General features: G+C 47.0%; 1 protein-coding gene across 2 annotated transcripts in view; it reads right to left on the reverse strand.

The window, feature by feature from the left end:
* Nucleotides 1–15,194, reverse strand: part of Jupiter (microtubule-associated protein Jupiter) — a 70,542-nt gene extending 55,348 nt beyond the window's left edge. The window contains exon 1 of one of the 2 annotated variants that reach the window (XM_076317611.1): nt 15,009–15,194. In XM_076317611.1, the coding sequence (XP_076173726.1) occupies nt 15,009–15,064 (56 nt within the window). In that variant the 5' untranslated portion in view covers nt 15,065–15,194. Of the gene's footprint in view, nt 1–11,645; nt 12,450–15,008 lie in introns of those variants that run through there. The other variant, XM_076317612.1, reaches the window with a different exon arrangement.
* Nucleotides 15,195–15,262: the final 68 nt, after the last annotated feature.

Here is a 15,262-nt window from a genome sequence, read left to right on the forward strand (position 1 = left end):
GAAACAAGACTCGAACCGGTTGCATTCAGAATTCGAGTAACTTTGGGTGCGAGTGATCTCGAAAAATGTTTAATTTACATTTCTAAAGTAACTACGGATACGATTACCGATTCACGATCGAACCCACCGGCCAACGATCGACGTCTATTGCATCTAAACGCGCCTCTCGTGGAAGAAACAAGACTCGAACCGATTGCGTTCCGAATTCGAGTAACTTTAGGTGCGAGCGATCGCAAAAATGTTTAATTTACATTTCTAAAGTAATTACGGCTACGATTACCGATTCACGATCGAACGTACCGGCCAACGATCGACGTCAATCGCGAACGAGACGACAAAGAGGATTAAATTTATTTCTGCAGCGAGGTTATCGACCGTCCCCGACTTCTGTCGCGATTACGGCCGAAAGTCGGGGTGGTAAGAATACCCCGACAGGTCCGAGCTTCCCGGTCAGGGATCTCTGAAAGAAACCCTCTTTTATCCCGTTCTCGTGTTTCATTCACGGTATCGAGGCTCTCGCGCGTGTCGTTAAAACCGGAACCGGGTTGAAATCCGCGCGTCCGTCTCTCGCGTCGCGCGGAACGCGGGTCAGCCGTGTAACAATAATTCGCCGCGTTAACGTGGTTTTAGATGCTCCAGACCGCGGATACATTACAGCCGACGGAACGAGCGGCACGAAGCCTTCGAGACACGCGAGCGCTAAGTGCACGGTCGCACACTCGAACGAACACGCACGAAACGTCGCGCGGAATGTTGCGTGCGTACGTGCGTGCGTGCGTGGATACGTGCGTGCGTGCGTGCGTGCATACGTTCGTACGTGCGTGCATACGTGCGTGCGTGCCACGCGGCACGTGAAAACGCATGTGCACGCACGCGTGCACGCGTAAACGCAACGCGGCCGCGCCGCCGGTCGATATCAATTTGACATCGAGCCCGCGACGTCGGGATAACCGCCTTTCACGTCGAATATCCTATACCCAGGAAACGATCGACGCGCGTACCATAATCGCGAGCGTGTGCGGTGAATTTAATGAATATCCCCACCACCTCACCCCACCCACCCACCCACCGCTCCGCGATTCGTGCTTGTCGACCGAACCTCACAGATACATAATAATTTATTGTAATTCGACCGGTCGAATAGTGTCTCCTCATCGATTATTCAAAGACCGGTCGAAGAAACACGCCCGGCTCGCACGAGCACGTTCACGAACACCTGCGTTCAAGCCCTCCGTCTATGCACGGTTTATAGATTAGGCGATAGCCTGTCCTCGGTGTTATTACGTTCTCGATACCAGCGACAAAATACCCGACCGGCTTATCTTTTTACCACCGGAGAGATTGTTTTCCATCTGTTACTCGTGGGAAAAGCTCGCGATCCCGAATCTTTAATTAAAGTTACGAGGAGACGGAAAGCTCGCGGGACAACACGAGGCGCGGAACGATCGCTACTTGCGTACCACCCGAGGGGATATTAATTATATCGGGAAGCACGTCGTAAACGAACGTCCGGACGATGTTCCGCGATGTTTCCACGGAAATGTAAAAGCGCCGTGTTCGATTTTTAAACGCGCGCGAAATGTGTGTCAGGTACGAGAGAAAACCGTGCAGGAGAAGTGACCGGAGCCGGCCATCTTTTCTTTTTTTCTTTTCTTCGATCGAAAGAATAATCGTAACGCGTACGCGCGGTAAATATTTCCACGCGCTTTAATTTCCAACGTGAATTATAGCCGTTGCCGTGGTGCCGGCAGGAGCTTGGTCAAGGAAACTGCGAAAAATGGTATGCACGCCGGCGGAGCATGATTCCGGCCCCGCGCGTATATCCTTCTTCTTTCGCGTGTTCGTTCGCGCACGCGCGGCCAAGATTCGCGCGCAATTAACGCAGAATTTCGCGGCTCCGGTGTTAAAGGGGGGATATACACCTCGCAGGAAGCACGGGAGGTGGAAAGAAAACGCCGGAGGAACTGCACGAGAGTTGTAGGTGGCGAGAGATTAAGGAGATTAAAGAGGTCGAAGGAGCCGTGGATACGCGGGTGGTGGGGTCGGGCGGTTGAAAAAAAAAACTGAGAAAAATATGGAAATGTAGGTGGCGATGAATGCGAAGGCGAAGGACGGCGGAAGCAAAGAGATCGAGTGGGCGGTGGAGATGGAAATGGCGTCGAAGGCGTCGGTGTACGATAAAAAAAAAAAGAAAGAAAGAAAAAAAAATGATACGATCCCGGTCGAATTAACTGTAACGATTAAAGAAAGGAAAGCGATCGCACTTTTTGCGCGGCGGCACGCTTTGAGAATTTAGGTTACGCGTCTTGATCAGTCGGAGAGATCTCTGGACGAGCTAATTCGCTGATTACCCAGCGCGAGATACCTGAACCAAAACTACGGTTTCCCCGTTTAGCGGTGTATACACACGGAGCCGAGGTACCCGGCGCTGTATCGTTCTTGCTCTAACGAGCGGTCGTACTTTTTCGTCCTGTATATCGCGCATTCCAAGGTAAACACAGAGGGGCGTGTTCCTCGCGTCGAACATAGAATCTTCGCTGGGAAGAAACGGGCGAGATCGGTGTACCCGACGAGGCTCGCGCGCGAACCAGAAAAACGAAAAGGTAAAGCACGCAACGGGGGTAAAAAAAAAAAAAAACCCTTTCGTTTCAACGACGACAAAATCTTCGAAGAACCAGCGGGAGTGGATTTCGCGATGGAACGACGTTTCCTACGCCCCCGGTGATCGACAAGCGTAACAGTTTCGGTTCGCGATAAAGCCGGGCGGCGCGTATACTGACGGTGAACTTGATCGATCGTCGAAACAAGAAACCCATAAAATTCTACGATTATTGCAACGGACAGGACCCGGTTCTCGGAATGACATTCGATTCGTTCCACTTCCAGGAGGAAAATTTAAGACGCGCTCTCTACCAGACGTTTACGAACAGTTAATGTCCGCGATCGTGTTCACGGACACGTGGTGTGCCCGACCGCGAACAGCCGTACGCTAAGATCCGCGAACCGTAATCCCTACGGTCGTTCGGTCGAACATTAACGTGATGTTTTGCAGCAGCGACCGTTGGATCGGAATATACCTAGTACTCGTATTCTGTGTGGTCTCGGCTTTATCTTCCGACAATCGGCACGGTCGTAATGCTCGTAACGATAAATACGCGGCTCTAGGAATCCAATGGAGAAAAGCCACCGCGGCGGAGGCGCGGAGGAGCTAGGAACTCGGTCGATATTTGAGGCCTGCAGAACAGGAAACGCCTCGCGTCAACATCGTGCACCGTGTACCATATCATGGGTGCTGTCTTCGCGTTCGGGAGGACTTTTTTCCTCCAAATAATTCGCGTACAGCGTGAATTTCATTGCGAAACGATCGTTCATGGTCGTCGATGCGATTCGTTCGACGGTCGGTAAACGTACTTTCGTGCGATCGAATCCCGACGGGATTCGCGCTCGATACACGCGCGGTGTGTACGATTAAATGCTTACGGGGATAATAGATAAATTCTCGGGTATCGAGATTCAAAATCGACCGATCGAGAGCTGCCGGATAAAACGATACGATCTCGCGCGTCGAAAGTTGAACACGAGTTTGTCATTACGGCGTAATCAGGGGAGTAATTAAGTCGAGACGAACGGGGACGAAAAAGGAACGTCGATCCTGCGTCCCGACGCGCAAACGATCCCTGCTGCCGCCCAACGGGAGCGTCGAGATTGATGCAGATATCGCCGAAATTGATTGCGCGGTACACAGGGGGAACGTGATCGCATTCTGGCGGCAAACGCGCTTAAAAAAATCTACGGTCGGCTGCAATAAGAGCAAACGAACGGAGCTACGGTTTACGACGTCTCGTGGTGGCCGATCGGCGATATTTTCCTCTAATTTCGCCCGGTTCGGAACGGCGGTTCGGAGATCTCGTGAAAATAAATCAACGACACGGCAACCGGCAAGAAAAGGCTCGCTGGTGGAACACTGGCATCCGGCTGAAAGTTTTGCCTCGGTGCAATCAAGATGCATCAGGTTTTGCGCGAAGATCGCGCGAGTACCTTCGATTTTTCTCGACTCGCGGGGAGATCTCTCGAACGCGAGAAGAGATGGTCGACAAGAAACCAGCGGAGGTTTTCGAGAAACGGAGATCTATTAACGACTACGATGCCAGCGGCGAATTAACTTAATCCCGAAACGTTCTTTTTTTTTCTCTCTCTCTCTCTCTCTCTCTCTCTCTATCTCGTCCTCTTTTTCTTTTCTTTTCGCAATCGACGACCAGGTTCTTCCACGAGCGTCGAGGAAAGTGTCGCGCGCAGAAGAAACAAACGAGCGCTTTCTTTCGTTGGACTTTCTACCGGGCGTGTTCCAACGAAGAACGGGGTCCCCCGTTAATTAAATTTTTGTTCGGTCTAATTCTCCATCCTGCTGGGAACAATTGTGGGATCTTTCGTAGAATTAGGCGGGTTCGCGAAGGAAACGCGAAAGATCTACGGTGACAAACACACGGTTTATTAAGCGTTGGATAATGAAACGTTCCGCACGACAAAATGATTGGCATTGTCGTGGACCGCGACACGGCGGTAACTTTGCGAAACGTGGCTTGGTGCAATCCTCACCCGGATCGTACCGATTGTCCAGAGAGGATTTTCTAACCCAGTAGAATTAATAGACAGTACGGGCTTCCTTGTCTCATCCATCTTCTTCATCTCTGCTATAGATAATGCCCATTAAATGAAAAACCTCGTTTCTTCACGTGTCTCAAAGACGTTAAGTACTCCCATAATGTACTCCGAACTGCGATCGGATCGACGAGATGCATCCTGCTTCGAATTGAACTTTCTTTTTATCTCTGTATAATTTAATGGAACGTTGCCGGCTCGATACGATTCGTATAGTTTCGTCCACGGTTGCTGGGAACGTTTGGGTTTGGTCAAACGTCTCGTAACGCTCGAGCAGAGAAACAGAGAGATACAGAGAGATACAGAGAGATACAGAGAGAGAGAGAGAGAGAGAGAGAGAGAGAGAGAGAGAGAGAGAGAGAGAGAGGAGAGGAGAGGAGAGACCCGGGATAAATAAATGCGATCGTGTTGCCGTGAACAATAGCAATCAGTGTCTATTTGCGCGGACATTGTAGCCGCTTATCAGCCGTAATTGCATTCAATTCGACACGCTGTTACCGCTGCCAAGTACCTGCTCGTGAACGAATTCTCTAATAACGTTAGGACGCATGAGAACAGGAGCGGTTCGCGCCGATGGAAAGCGTACGCGCATGCAAATCCACCCGGTCGGGATTTAATATTCCATCTGAAGGGCCGCGTGGCGTGCATGTTAGCACGTAATCGTACAATCAACCGTAAACTTCTGGGAACAAATAGTTTCCCTCGCGTGAGTCTGGCCGCCGAACGGCCATTCAAGCTTTCGCGAACGAGAGAATGTTTACTTCGTATCGTTCTGGACGAAAACGATAGGTGGGACGGGTGCACACCGTACACGCTCCTGAACGAGGAGGACGAGACTTCGAATCCCTTATGTGGACCCGAGACGCGAGTTCTTAACCCGGTAACCGACGAACGATCTCGAAGCTAACGGGCTTCCCGATCGTTTCGCGCGATTGTATTTTTGTATTTTAAAAGTCGTTCGACGGTGGACCGAGAATTAACGACCTAGCGATAATGGTCCCTCGGTTTGAACCGAAAAAAAATTTAAAAAAAAATGAATACCGAGGTACTGTTACCGGCTGTGATCCCTGGGCGATTAAAATTCCTTTAAATTGGAAAAAAAAGATTCCTTTTCAGCAGAAAAACGAGGCCAAGGGTAAACAGAAATTGCGTTAGCCTACCGTACGCGTCGTATCTCTCTCGGGTGGCTTCTGTGTTTTCATTGTGCGTTAACGACAGGTGTCATTAACGTTGCTCGATTATCCCTCGCTGCTCGTTTCCACTGTACCGTTTCTCTTTTGTTCGACCGCAATAAGCCTCAACCCATGAAACGTACCGTTTGATATTCGCGTCGTACGCGGATGGAAGCTCGCTTCTTGTACGCCGCGGTATCTTTGCCCGTTACGTTTTGCCTCGCCGCGGCTCAACCGCACGCGTTCATCGCGAAAAATAACGCTACGAGGAGGAACCAGTTCGCCGCGTTGCGCAACATTTTTACAACGTTCCCGATAACGACGCGATTGTTTATTATTGAAACGTATCGTCTCGCCAACGAGACGAAAACATCCATCGCTCGTCGCGCCGCTCGTCTTTGTCCCGGATGGGTGGGGAAAAAACAAAAAAAAAAAAAAAAAAAAAAAGAAACGGAATCGCGCAATTGTCAGTTTGATGTCGACGCGAGGAGGAAACACGATGCATCGAATCGATGTGTAATTTTAATCGCGAATCCGATGCACTCTCGCGGGCCTGGAGTTCGCTCCGTTTTCGATTCACAGAGTGAATAGATAAATTCAAAAAAAAGAAAAATCCGTACGAAAATAAAACACACATCGATGAAGTCCTCAAAGAGTATTATTCGACACGGAGAAAAATGATTGCCCGATCTCTCCGAGGGACCTTCGAGTATCCGCACCACTTCTTCGCCTATCGATTTTCTCACCGAGATTAATCCAACCGCGAGAGTAAAACTGCAACCACCGCGCGTACGAATCTAAGAAGAAGAGACCGATTCGAGCATCGATCGAAGAAACTCCATTATCGAGTGGCAAAAAGTCGAGAGATGTTTCTTCTTGTTTCTACCGAGCGGTGCACCGAACGCGTCGTTTCCTGGAAAATTCCGGAGCAACCTTGAAACGCGTTACGGGCGCGTTTCCACGAGCGCGACGCGGTGTGCGCCACGTGAACCAGTAAACGGGGAAAGGGTCGAGATGGTCGTGCACGAGTTCGCCGAAAAAGTTGGGCACAATTCGTCGGGCGCACGGCGTCCCCGCAGACTTTTAAAACCGGTCGAATGAGAACGGAACACGAGAATGCACGAGAGGATCGGTCAAACGAGTCGCAAGAGAAAAGCGACGTTCCCACTGCAACAGGACACCGACGACATACACGCACACACATACGCAAAAGCGTACAGAGAGAACCGTGAGCGTTCGTTATGTGTGTGCGTTCGCATTTTGCGCGTCGCGTAGCGGCCCGCTTCGATGTATCGAATGAAACGCGACACGCCCTGGGAACAGTGAATAAGAACACCGCGGATTAAAAACGATGGAAATTAATGGGGAAATCGTCTTCGTTCGTATCCGGATTGACTCGCGCACGATTTTAACGTTTCCTGTTTCGAGTAACTCCGTCGTCCAACGAAACGACGTTTACCAGCCGCGCGATTCCACGGGTTTGCAATCGGTGAATCGTTTCGACAATCGGAGCAGACATTGGTGCGGAAATTCGTATAAGAATTTTCCACGAATCCACCCGCGCGCGAACGTGAACGCATCGCGTATCGCGCGAGTAGCGATGGCTTCGAGAATCTCCGTATGGGGAAAAGCGAAAACTCTCGTGGATGAAAGTAGGGAAAATTTTCGACACCGTTAATTTCGAGAAATCGGAGTATAATTTGAATATTTACGTGCCCCGAACTGTTACTGTTACGTTTCTACGGACGTAGTGGTAACTTCTGTCGATTCAATTTCGCAACTTTCCAAAGAAACTGTGCACCGTTTAATAGAGTCAATAAAACGCTCGAAACATCCGAGGGATTTCACTTCTTTTCGATCACCGATGCTCGCGGGAATGTTCGGCTCGAGATTTCGTTCGACTCTATTCGCGACTTTCGAAGACCACTAAGGGTTAATTAATAGCGTTCGAAACATCCGAGATATTCCACTGTTTAATCTCCGTGGCTCGTTGGAATGTTCGGTTCCGGCTGCGAGAAACCGTCGAGGTTCTAGTATAGTATTCGCACTATCTCGATGCAGCGCCCGTTGAAAAATACCTGGATTTGCCGGATAGCCGGGAAACCGGCCTAAAGGTTTCTTTTGTACACGGACAAAGGTTCTTTCGTACGGACTGTAAATTCTTCGGTATAAAATCGTAGCAACTAATACGATTCCGGGACACGGACCCGACTGTGTGTAAATTCTTCGGTACAAAATCGTGGTAACTAATTCGATTCCGGGACACGGTCGAGACACGGTACGGTCGCGTACAAATGGGCCTTAAACCGCTCGGGAGCGCGACTAATTCGTGGTTATCCGTAGAAACAATGTCACCGTAGCCCACGGCTCGGCACTATCTCGGACAATAACCGACAACGCGGGACAAACGAGAGAAGGCCATCCATCGAGCCACAGTCGTCCCAGAATTGCTTCGTTATCAGCGGTCCATGCGCGCTGCGATCCCAGATAAACGAATCAAGAGAGGACGCGTCGGTTGCGGCCCCGAGGAAGATCGACGCCGGACTCTTTGTGTCCTTTAACGGGGCGACCAACGACCCGATAAGACGATCTTGTCGGGGAATCCGCTCGCGCCTACCAGAGACGAGAAAGCCAACGAGAGAATCGTCGCGCGAAACGCCCACGCGACCAACGCACGGCTACTCGACTTATTATCTCGAGTGGCTTTCAGCCGAGTCGAGTGGACCCACCTCCTCTTACCCCTCTGCGCGGACATCGGCAACAATTAGACGAGCGCGAAGGGAAACCGGGAGAAAAACGTAGCAAGCATCGAAAGGAGAGGAAAGAGAAGAGAGGATGGAACGAGAGAGGGAAAAACATGGAGAAGAGGGAAAAAAAAGGGAAGAGAAGAGCGAAAGGGAAACTTGGGGGAAAAGGTGGTATCGAAAAGAGAGAAGGAAAATAAAGAAAAGAGCGAGAGAGGGAAACCGAGGGAAAAACATTAGAAGGAGAGAAAGAAGGAAAGAGAAGAGCGGGAGGGAAACTTGGGGGAAAAGATAGCATCGAAAAGAGAGAAGAAAAAGGAAAGAGAAGAGCGAGAGGGAAACTTGGGGGAAAAGATAGCATCGAAAAGAGCGAGAGAGGGAAACCGAGGGAAAAACATTGAAAAACTGAGAGAAAAAAAATGAAAGAAGGATAGAAAGAAAAGAGGGAGGGAGGGTCGATGCCCGATACGCGGCAAAACGGACAGCGAACGCGGCTCTGACCCGTCGTTAACGGACTTAACGACCAACGTCAGTGTCTTTCTCGTGTCCGAGCCGAGCAAATAAGACGGTCGCGTTGCATCGACCGACACGGATGGATCAGTAATGAGGGAACGAGTCACCGGTGTGTGCCCGCGCAACCACGCCGCGTCGATGCGTACGCGAAAGCGTTTCGTGTCTCTTTCGAGATAGAATGGTCTGAATTAGACGCGGGATTATTATGGGAATTGAATCTCGCCTTGGATCGTTGGCTCGAGCCCCACGGTCCAACGCTGCGCGACCGCGGAACACGCGAGACGAGACCGCCCGCCTCTACGGCGCACGCCGATTTCGAAAAGCGACGTTCTTCTTTCCCCAAGCGATACTTTGAACGCTCTCCTCGAGTTTACATTCGAGAATAGTCGATACTCGTTCGAACTGTAGCGAAACTATTGAAATACTCGTAGATGGTTGCGTACAATTGTTGCCTCGATGGCATAGCTAAGGAGGGTAATCGTTGTTCAACGTTAGGGAATTAACTTTGGAAATATTAGCTCCGTCGTGTGACTCGTTGAATTTTGCAAACGAAATCGCGCGACTCGGTTGGTAAGTTCGAGCCCCCTACGATAAGGGAACTTATCCAACGATCGTTCAAGGCTGTCCGAGCGAATTTCTTCCATCGACTTACGAGATCGAGCCAGTATTGAACTGTCAGACACGTGTACCCCGGTCGACTACAAAGCGAATGTGTTTGTTCACGAATGTTCGATATAATATTCAGTGAAATCCGGTCACATGAATGCTCGGTACCAGGTCTTGTTTAAAAACGAGTTCTACCCACACGACAAAGTGAACCGTGTCACAGTTGGCTCGCCTCTGTACCAACTTTGTGTAACGAAAACTCGTGCCGATTGTATTTAATATAATAATCGAACGGAACCTGGAAAAGAATAACGGAAACAACTCTCGGCTCTCGAGTCTGGTGTTGGTGAACAATACGACTCAATTAATATCGATTCCGTACGGTATCATTATCTCCGAGCCGCTTATATACGCGAGTATTCAGGGTCGTCCTTAACAAAGGCGGGGCCCGGAGCAGAAGCCTAGCGGGTGCCCCACCCGGCTCTAAAAAGGAACAATTTTACAAAAAAGGCAAAAGCGTGTGCGTGCGTCATTATCGAGCATCGCCAGTACCCCGTGGATCGTTACCATCGCTACAACTATCTGTATACAACCTTCTCATCTCCCACCCCGTCGATCGTGAATCATCGATCGTACCAGAATAAAGAATTCCTCGAAACGCGTTATCTTTTGTGCGAAGAAACTCACGAGTACCCAGATAATTGATAGCGCTAACAGTGCCAACATTTGTACGCATTATCGTATTTATATTTCACGCGAATCGTGATATCCGCTCTCCTTACTTTTCTTCTTTCTTTCTTCCGTTCCCCCTCCCTCTCTCTCTCTCTCTCGCTCTCTCGCATTCTCGAGGAATAATAACGAAAGAATCGTTCGGCTTTCGTAGCGTGAAATTTGAAATTCCGCAGCCGGGGAGTAGCGTGACTCGAGCTTCTAAACGAAACGAGGCGATGGAAAAGAAGCACGACCGTCTGCTCGGTAACTCGTTGCTCTCGTTACACTGGCATTAACCTTTGTACAGTTTCGTGGCTGTCTGGAAATGGCGCGTCTACGTTCTTGTTCTTCGACGATAGCCTCGCAGAAATAGAAACTGGACTGAGGGGGCCCGATCCCGTCGCGGCTCGATTCCTGTTCTCCTTGAGGCCGTTAATCGTCGCCGATTAACATCGAAATTTGTCCCGTCAGGAAATCTCATTTGCCGGGATTTCGCATTTGCTGGGGGACGCTTCCGCGAGAACGGTTCCGATCAATCCCCGTCGAGACGTCGTTAAAATTCTTATCGTGCGAAAATCGTCGCACGAATCTCCTCCTTCGGCCGGCTTCGAAATACTTTTAACCGCGACAACCGTAAACACGTCCCTTTGTGTTATCCGCTTATCAGATTTCAATCGTGGCAATTACATCGTTATCGTGTTCACTGGCGCGACGAAGAAACCTTTCGTTTACACGAATCTTTCGAAACATATGTCGAACGAAGCAACGGGCACGGTTATTCGTCGTGTGTTCGGGAAACGCGACAGACGCGCCGAGTAACGATTCACAGAATCCTTGGACGACACCGCGTAGATACGATTGTAAAATAAAACACCAAAATTCCATAATGAACGAGCCCGTGTGCTCGATCGGTAAAATAGAGAGCATGCGTGAGAGCAACAGGCGGGACAAGGAACGCGCCAGACGTTGAATAGCGACCGAATCGGACAAAGTCGCGTAACATCGATCCACGGAACCTAATGACTTTATCACATTTACGGAACAGCAATTCCGATCTATCGATGGAGGACAGGTCGTCGAACTTGTAGCTCGATCGCACAGGCACGAAGAGAAAGGCATTTCGAGGTTATAAGCAGTCGGTTAAAACGATGGAGAAAAAAGAAGGGTGGTTCGGTTCGGGAGCACGATCGACGAAAAATTCAAAGAACGAGATTCACGGAAAAATATTGCTAACACAAACCTGGTTTTGAATCGCTGCGTATCGTCCTGCCCTGCCCACATTTTCCTTCGTTCACGAGTGAAAAAGATTCCTTTTGCCTCTCCTAACGACTGCGAATTGCACGACCACACGAGTTTCGACGTCGCGACGACAATTCGTGCCGGTTATGCGCGTTCGAGCGGTCTGCGACGTGGGTCAGTCCAGGCTGGGTCGCGCCGCTTGTGTTACTCCTTCCGTTTCTTACTTCGTCGCACGCGCGCACCACCGATCACGGTAGAGAGAGACGACGATGGAAACGCGAAGGGGGCCTGACGCACGTTACACGAGAAGGAGGCGCCACCTCTAAAAAGCCGAGAAACTCGATAGGAAGCGGCGTGCCGTGTTCCGTACAAACGCGAAATCCACTGACGGTTGAGATCGACTGCGTTGCGCCGCAAACTTGCGTAGGGAGAATGATCCTCGCACACGTGTGTACGGGGCCTTAAGCCGGTTTATTCAACCTACGAGAGTCTGCGCGCAGAGCCTCTCTCGAGGGGCATGTCCTTAAGCACACCACGGACGCAATCTACGGAGACGACTCCCTTTGGCTACTCCTTCGGCTTGGCCAGCGACAGTGGTTATATTTATCCTTTGTATCGCACTCTTTACGGATTTTGCTTCTAGCGGGAATACCTTTTGTTGCTTGACCGTAACGAACAAGAGCGCGACAAAGTTTGAAACGAAAGCATTTCGAATACTATTGTAGAAGCTTTGTGCGAATTGCGATCGATTTAATATTTTTAATTTAACGCGAAAACCGAAGAGATGTAACGTAAAATCAAATTTCCGTTCGAACAACGGGAAAGTGAAATAGAAATATTTTATTTCGAATCTTAAAGTAATACGAGCGTTCGAAATCTTTTTGCGTCGGTAAAAATGACGTAGAGACACTTATGCAGATCTTAAGAGTACATTCCTAAAGGCGATTCTGCATTTTGTCGACAACTTATGGGCTTCACGCTACCTTCTTTAAAGCGCCACAAATTAAAATTAGATACTTGACACAACCCCCTTGGGTCCGGGGAAACGATAAAATAGATGCATCTGCAATTAAAATTTGATTAATTTACAATTACACGTTCGATACTGCCTCCCGTCTACCTTATCCAAGCTGAACAATTATAAATTCAATTGTATATATATATATATATCTAGTACGATCACTTTTTCTTTTTTGATAAATATAAATTACGTCAAATTATTATTAACCTTGTATACGTAACAACAACGGATCTTGTGTCGGTATCGAACATCGAAAAGCGATGTTTCCTACGACCATGTGATTCTTGGAATTCTCTAGTATCGCACACCGCAGTGTCCAAGCATCAAAAAAACAGCAAAGGGTAGATAAAAGTGGAAAAAAGTAAAAGCGTCAGGGAGACGGAAAGAGGGAGAACAAAGGGTGGGCAGAACATCGTACCTATGCAATTACGAAGCTTCGGACCTAAACGTACACGCCTCTATGCGGCACGCTAGGAACTACAGGACGTCGGGTGAGTCAGCCTGTAACAGCAGCGTGACTCGTGTCTCAGAAGCGTGCGTATTATTCGCATTCGCATTCCAAAGAAAATATTTATGGCCAGAAGAAAGACACCATTAACGAAGGTTTCTCATGCCGTGCACAATTGCATGAACGAGAAGAGTAAATTCAAAAAAGAAACGATGCATTCTTTTGGAACGTATACGAGAAAAGGGTTAATCCGTCTGTTATTTTCAGTTATTATCGTAACCGGACATCCGGTAATTTTAACATATCTATGCATATAATATTCTGTAAGAATGCAAAATTCATTTGTATTTTTGCTGAAAAATATTCAACTTTTTATGCCGTAAACCGTACATTTTTTATTCTGTCACTCCTATGGAGAAGTCGACCCGTTTATTAGAAACATGCGTTGCAATGTTTAGCCGTTACGCGGTAAACCGCGAATTTTTTCTGTGAAACGACGAACCGTAACACGACACTTGCCGGGGTAAATTCACTCACCAAGACCTTACAAAGTAGGAAAGGATTATGTAAACGATACTGCTTTCTTAATTAAGCTTATTTCATGCTTGTAGTTTGCATTCATTGAATAGAATTCAAATTTTATATTATACAGTTTAGAATTACTCGAATCGCACAGCGATAAAACAATTTTCCAGAATTTTTTATTTCATGTTAACGTTTTTCATGTCCTAACGAAAACATTGATAAATTTAATATAATTTCTGTATACGTGTTATTTTAACAATTATGTTGATATTGTTACTTAAATTTCGTATTTTAACAGAAATTGCATTTGATATGATTTACAAATTTCAAGTTAATTTAGTATTGACTGCGAAAAAAAATATATACCAACAAAAATTTTTTTTAACGAATCTATGGTTCTGTTTTGAGAAACGAAACCGTGAACAATACAGCGAACGCAATCTGTTGCCGTGCGTTCGCACTGACGACTGCAGAGAATATTACCGACTCTACAATTATCGGGTACAACAGTCAAATTGCTTAACGTTGTGTTTATGGGTGCTTAAATGAAAGTTTGCATAGACTTTAAAAATTGAAAAAATGTACATTTAAACGAAAAATCGTGCGAAATGTATCATATCGTAATCATACGATAAATAAAATTCGCTAAATATGAAACTCAATTTACAAATTGTGCACTTTCTTACACCAGTAACGATAGTGAATGAAAATCTTAACATACATTAAAATCAATATATATAATGGTAAAAACAACAAAAGTGATTCTCCACAAACAACTTGTACTTAACTCCTATAACGTGATTGGGTTTATCTGAATGATAACGCAAATAATGGATATTCTTTTAACCTTCGCATATACTTGAAACAATAAAATATCTATTGAATTAAATTATATATAAAAATTTTAAATCACTTGAATTTTTACGATTTGTCAAAACTGCCAGAACAAAAAAGGATCAAGGATTGTCCGGTTATGACCGGTTCAAACTGACGCACTATGCATAACAAAAAAGTCAGCAACCAATAAGACGCCATTCGTTTATTTCCGTTACTATAACCACAAATAATTACCCATCAATGTATGTACTTTCTGCAGAAAAATTTTTTCTAAATATATAAATGACAAAAAAATAAAAGTACATCGTATAATAAAATTGGTATTCAGAGATGACCGAACTCTTCGTCGACATATTCGATGATAATTATCAGCAATAGAAATATTTTTCACTTGAAAACGACAGTTCTTGCTATTTTCATTTTTATTTGAAGACATAAAATAAATAAACGATGCATCATCGTTACAAAGGAAACAGAACTCCTCTGCGATATTTGTACGAATAATAAATCATAAATATAAATATGTCACTTACTTGCTCGATTTCTTCTTATCATCGACAAATCCCTGAAAGGTTCCTGTGGACGTCATCTTCTTGCAAAGTTTGAAAACAAAAGACGAATATTTTTGCAGCAACCGTCACACAGATTTTGCGGCACACGAGACCCAAACACGACTCTTTCTTCTACCGAACGAAATCAAATAGGGTTGTGAGACGGGATTGGTAGTCCATGCCACAAGTTTTGACGTCAGATGGCTAGTCAAATCAGTATTTAAATTACAGATTCT

Source organism: Ptiloglossa arizonensis, chromosome 8 (genome assembly GCF_051014685.1).
Source record: "Ptiloglossa arizonensis isolate GNS036 chromosome 8, iyPtiAriz1_principal, whole genome shotgun sequence".
Lineage (NCBI taxonomy): Eukaryota > Metazoa > Arthropoda > Insecta > Hymenoptera > Colletidae > Ptiloglossa > Ptiloglossa arizonensis.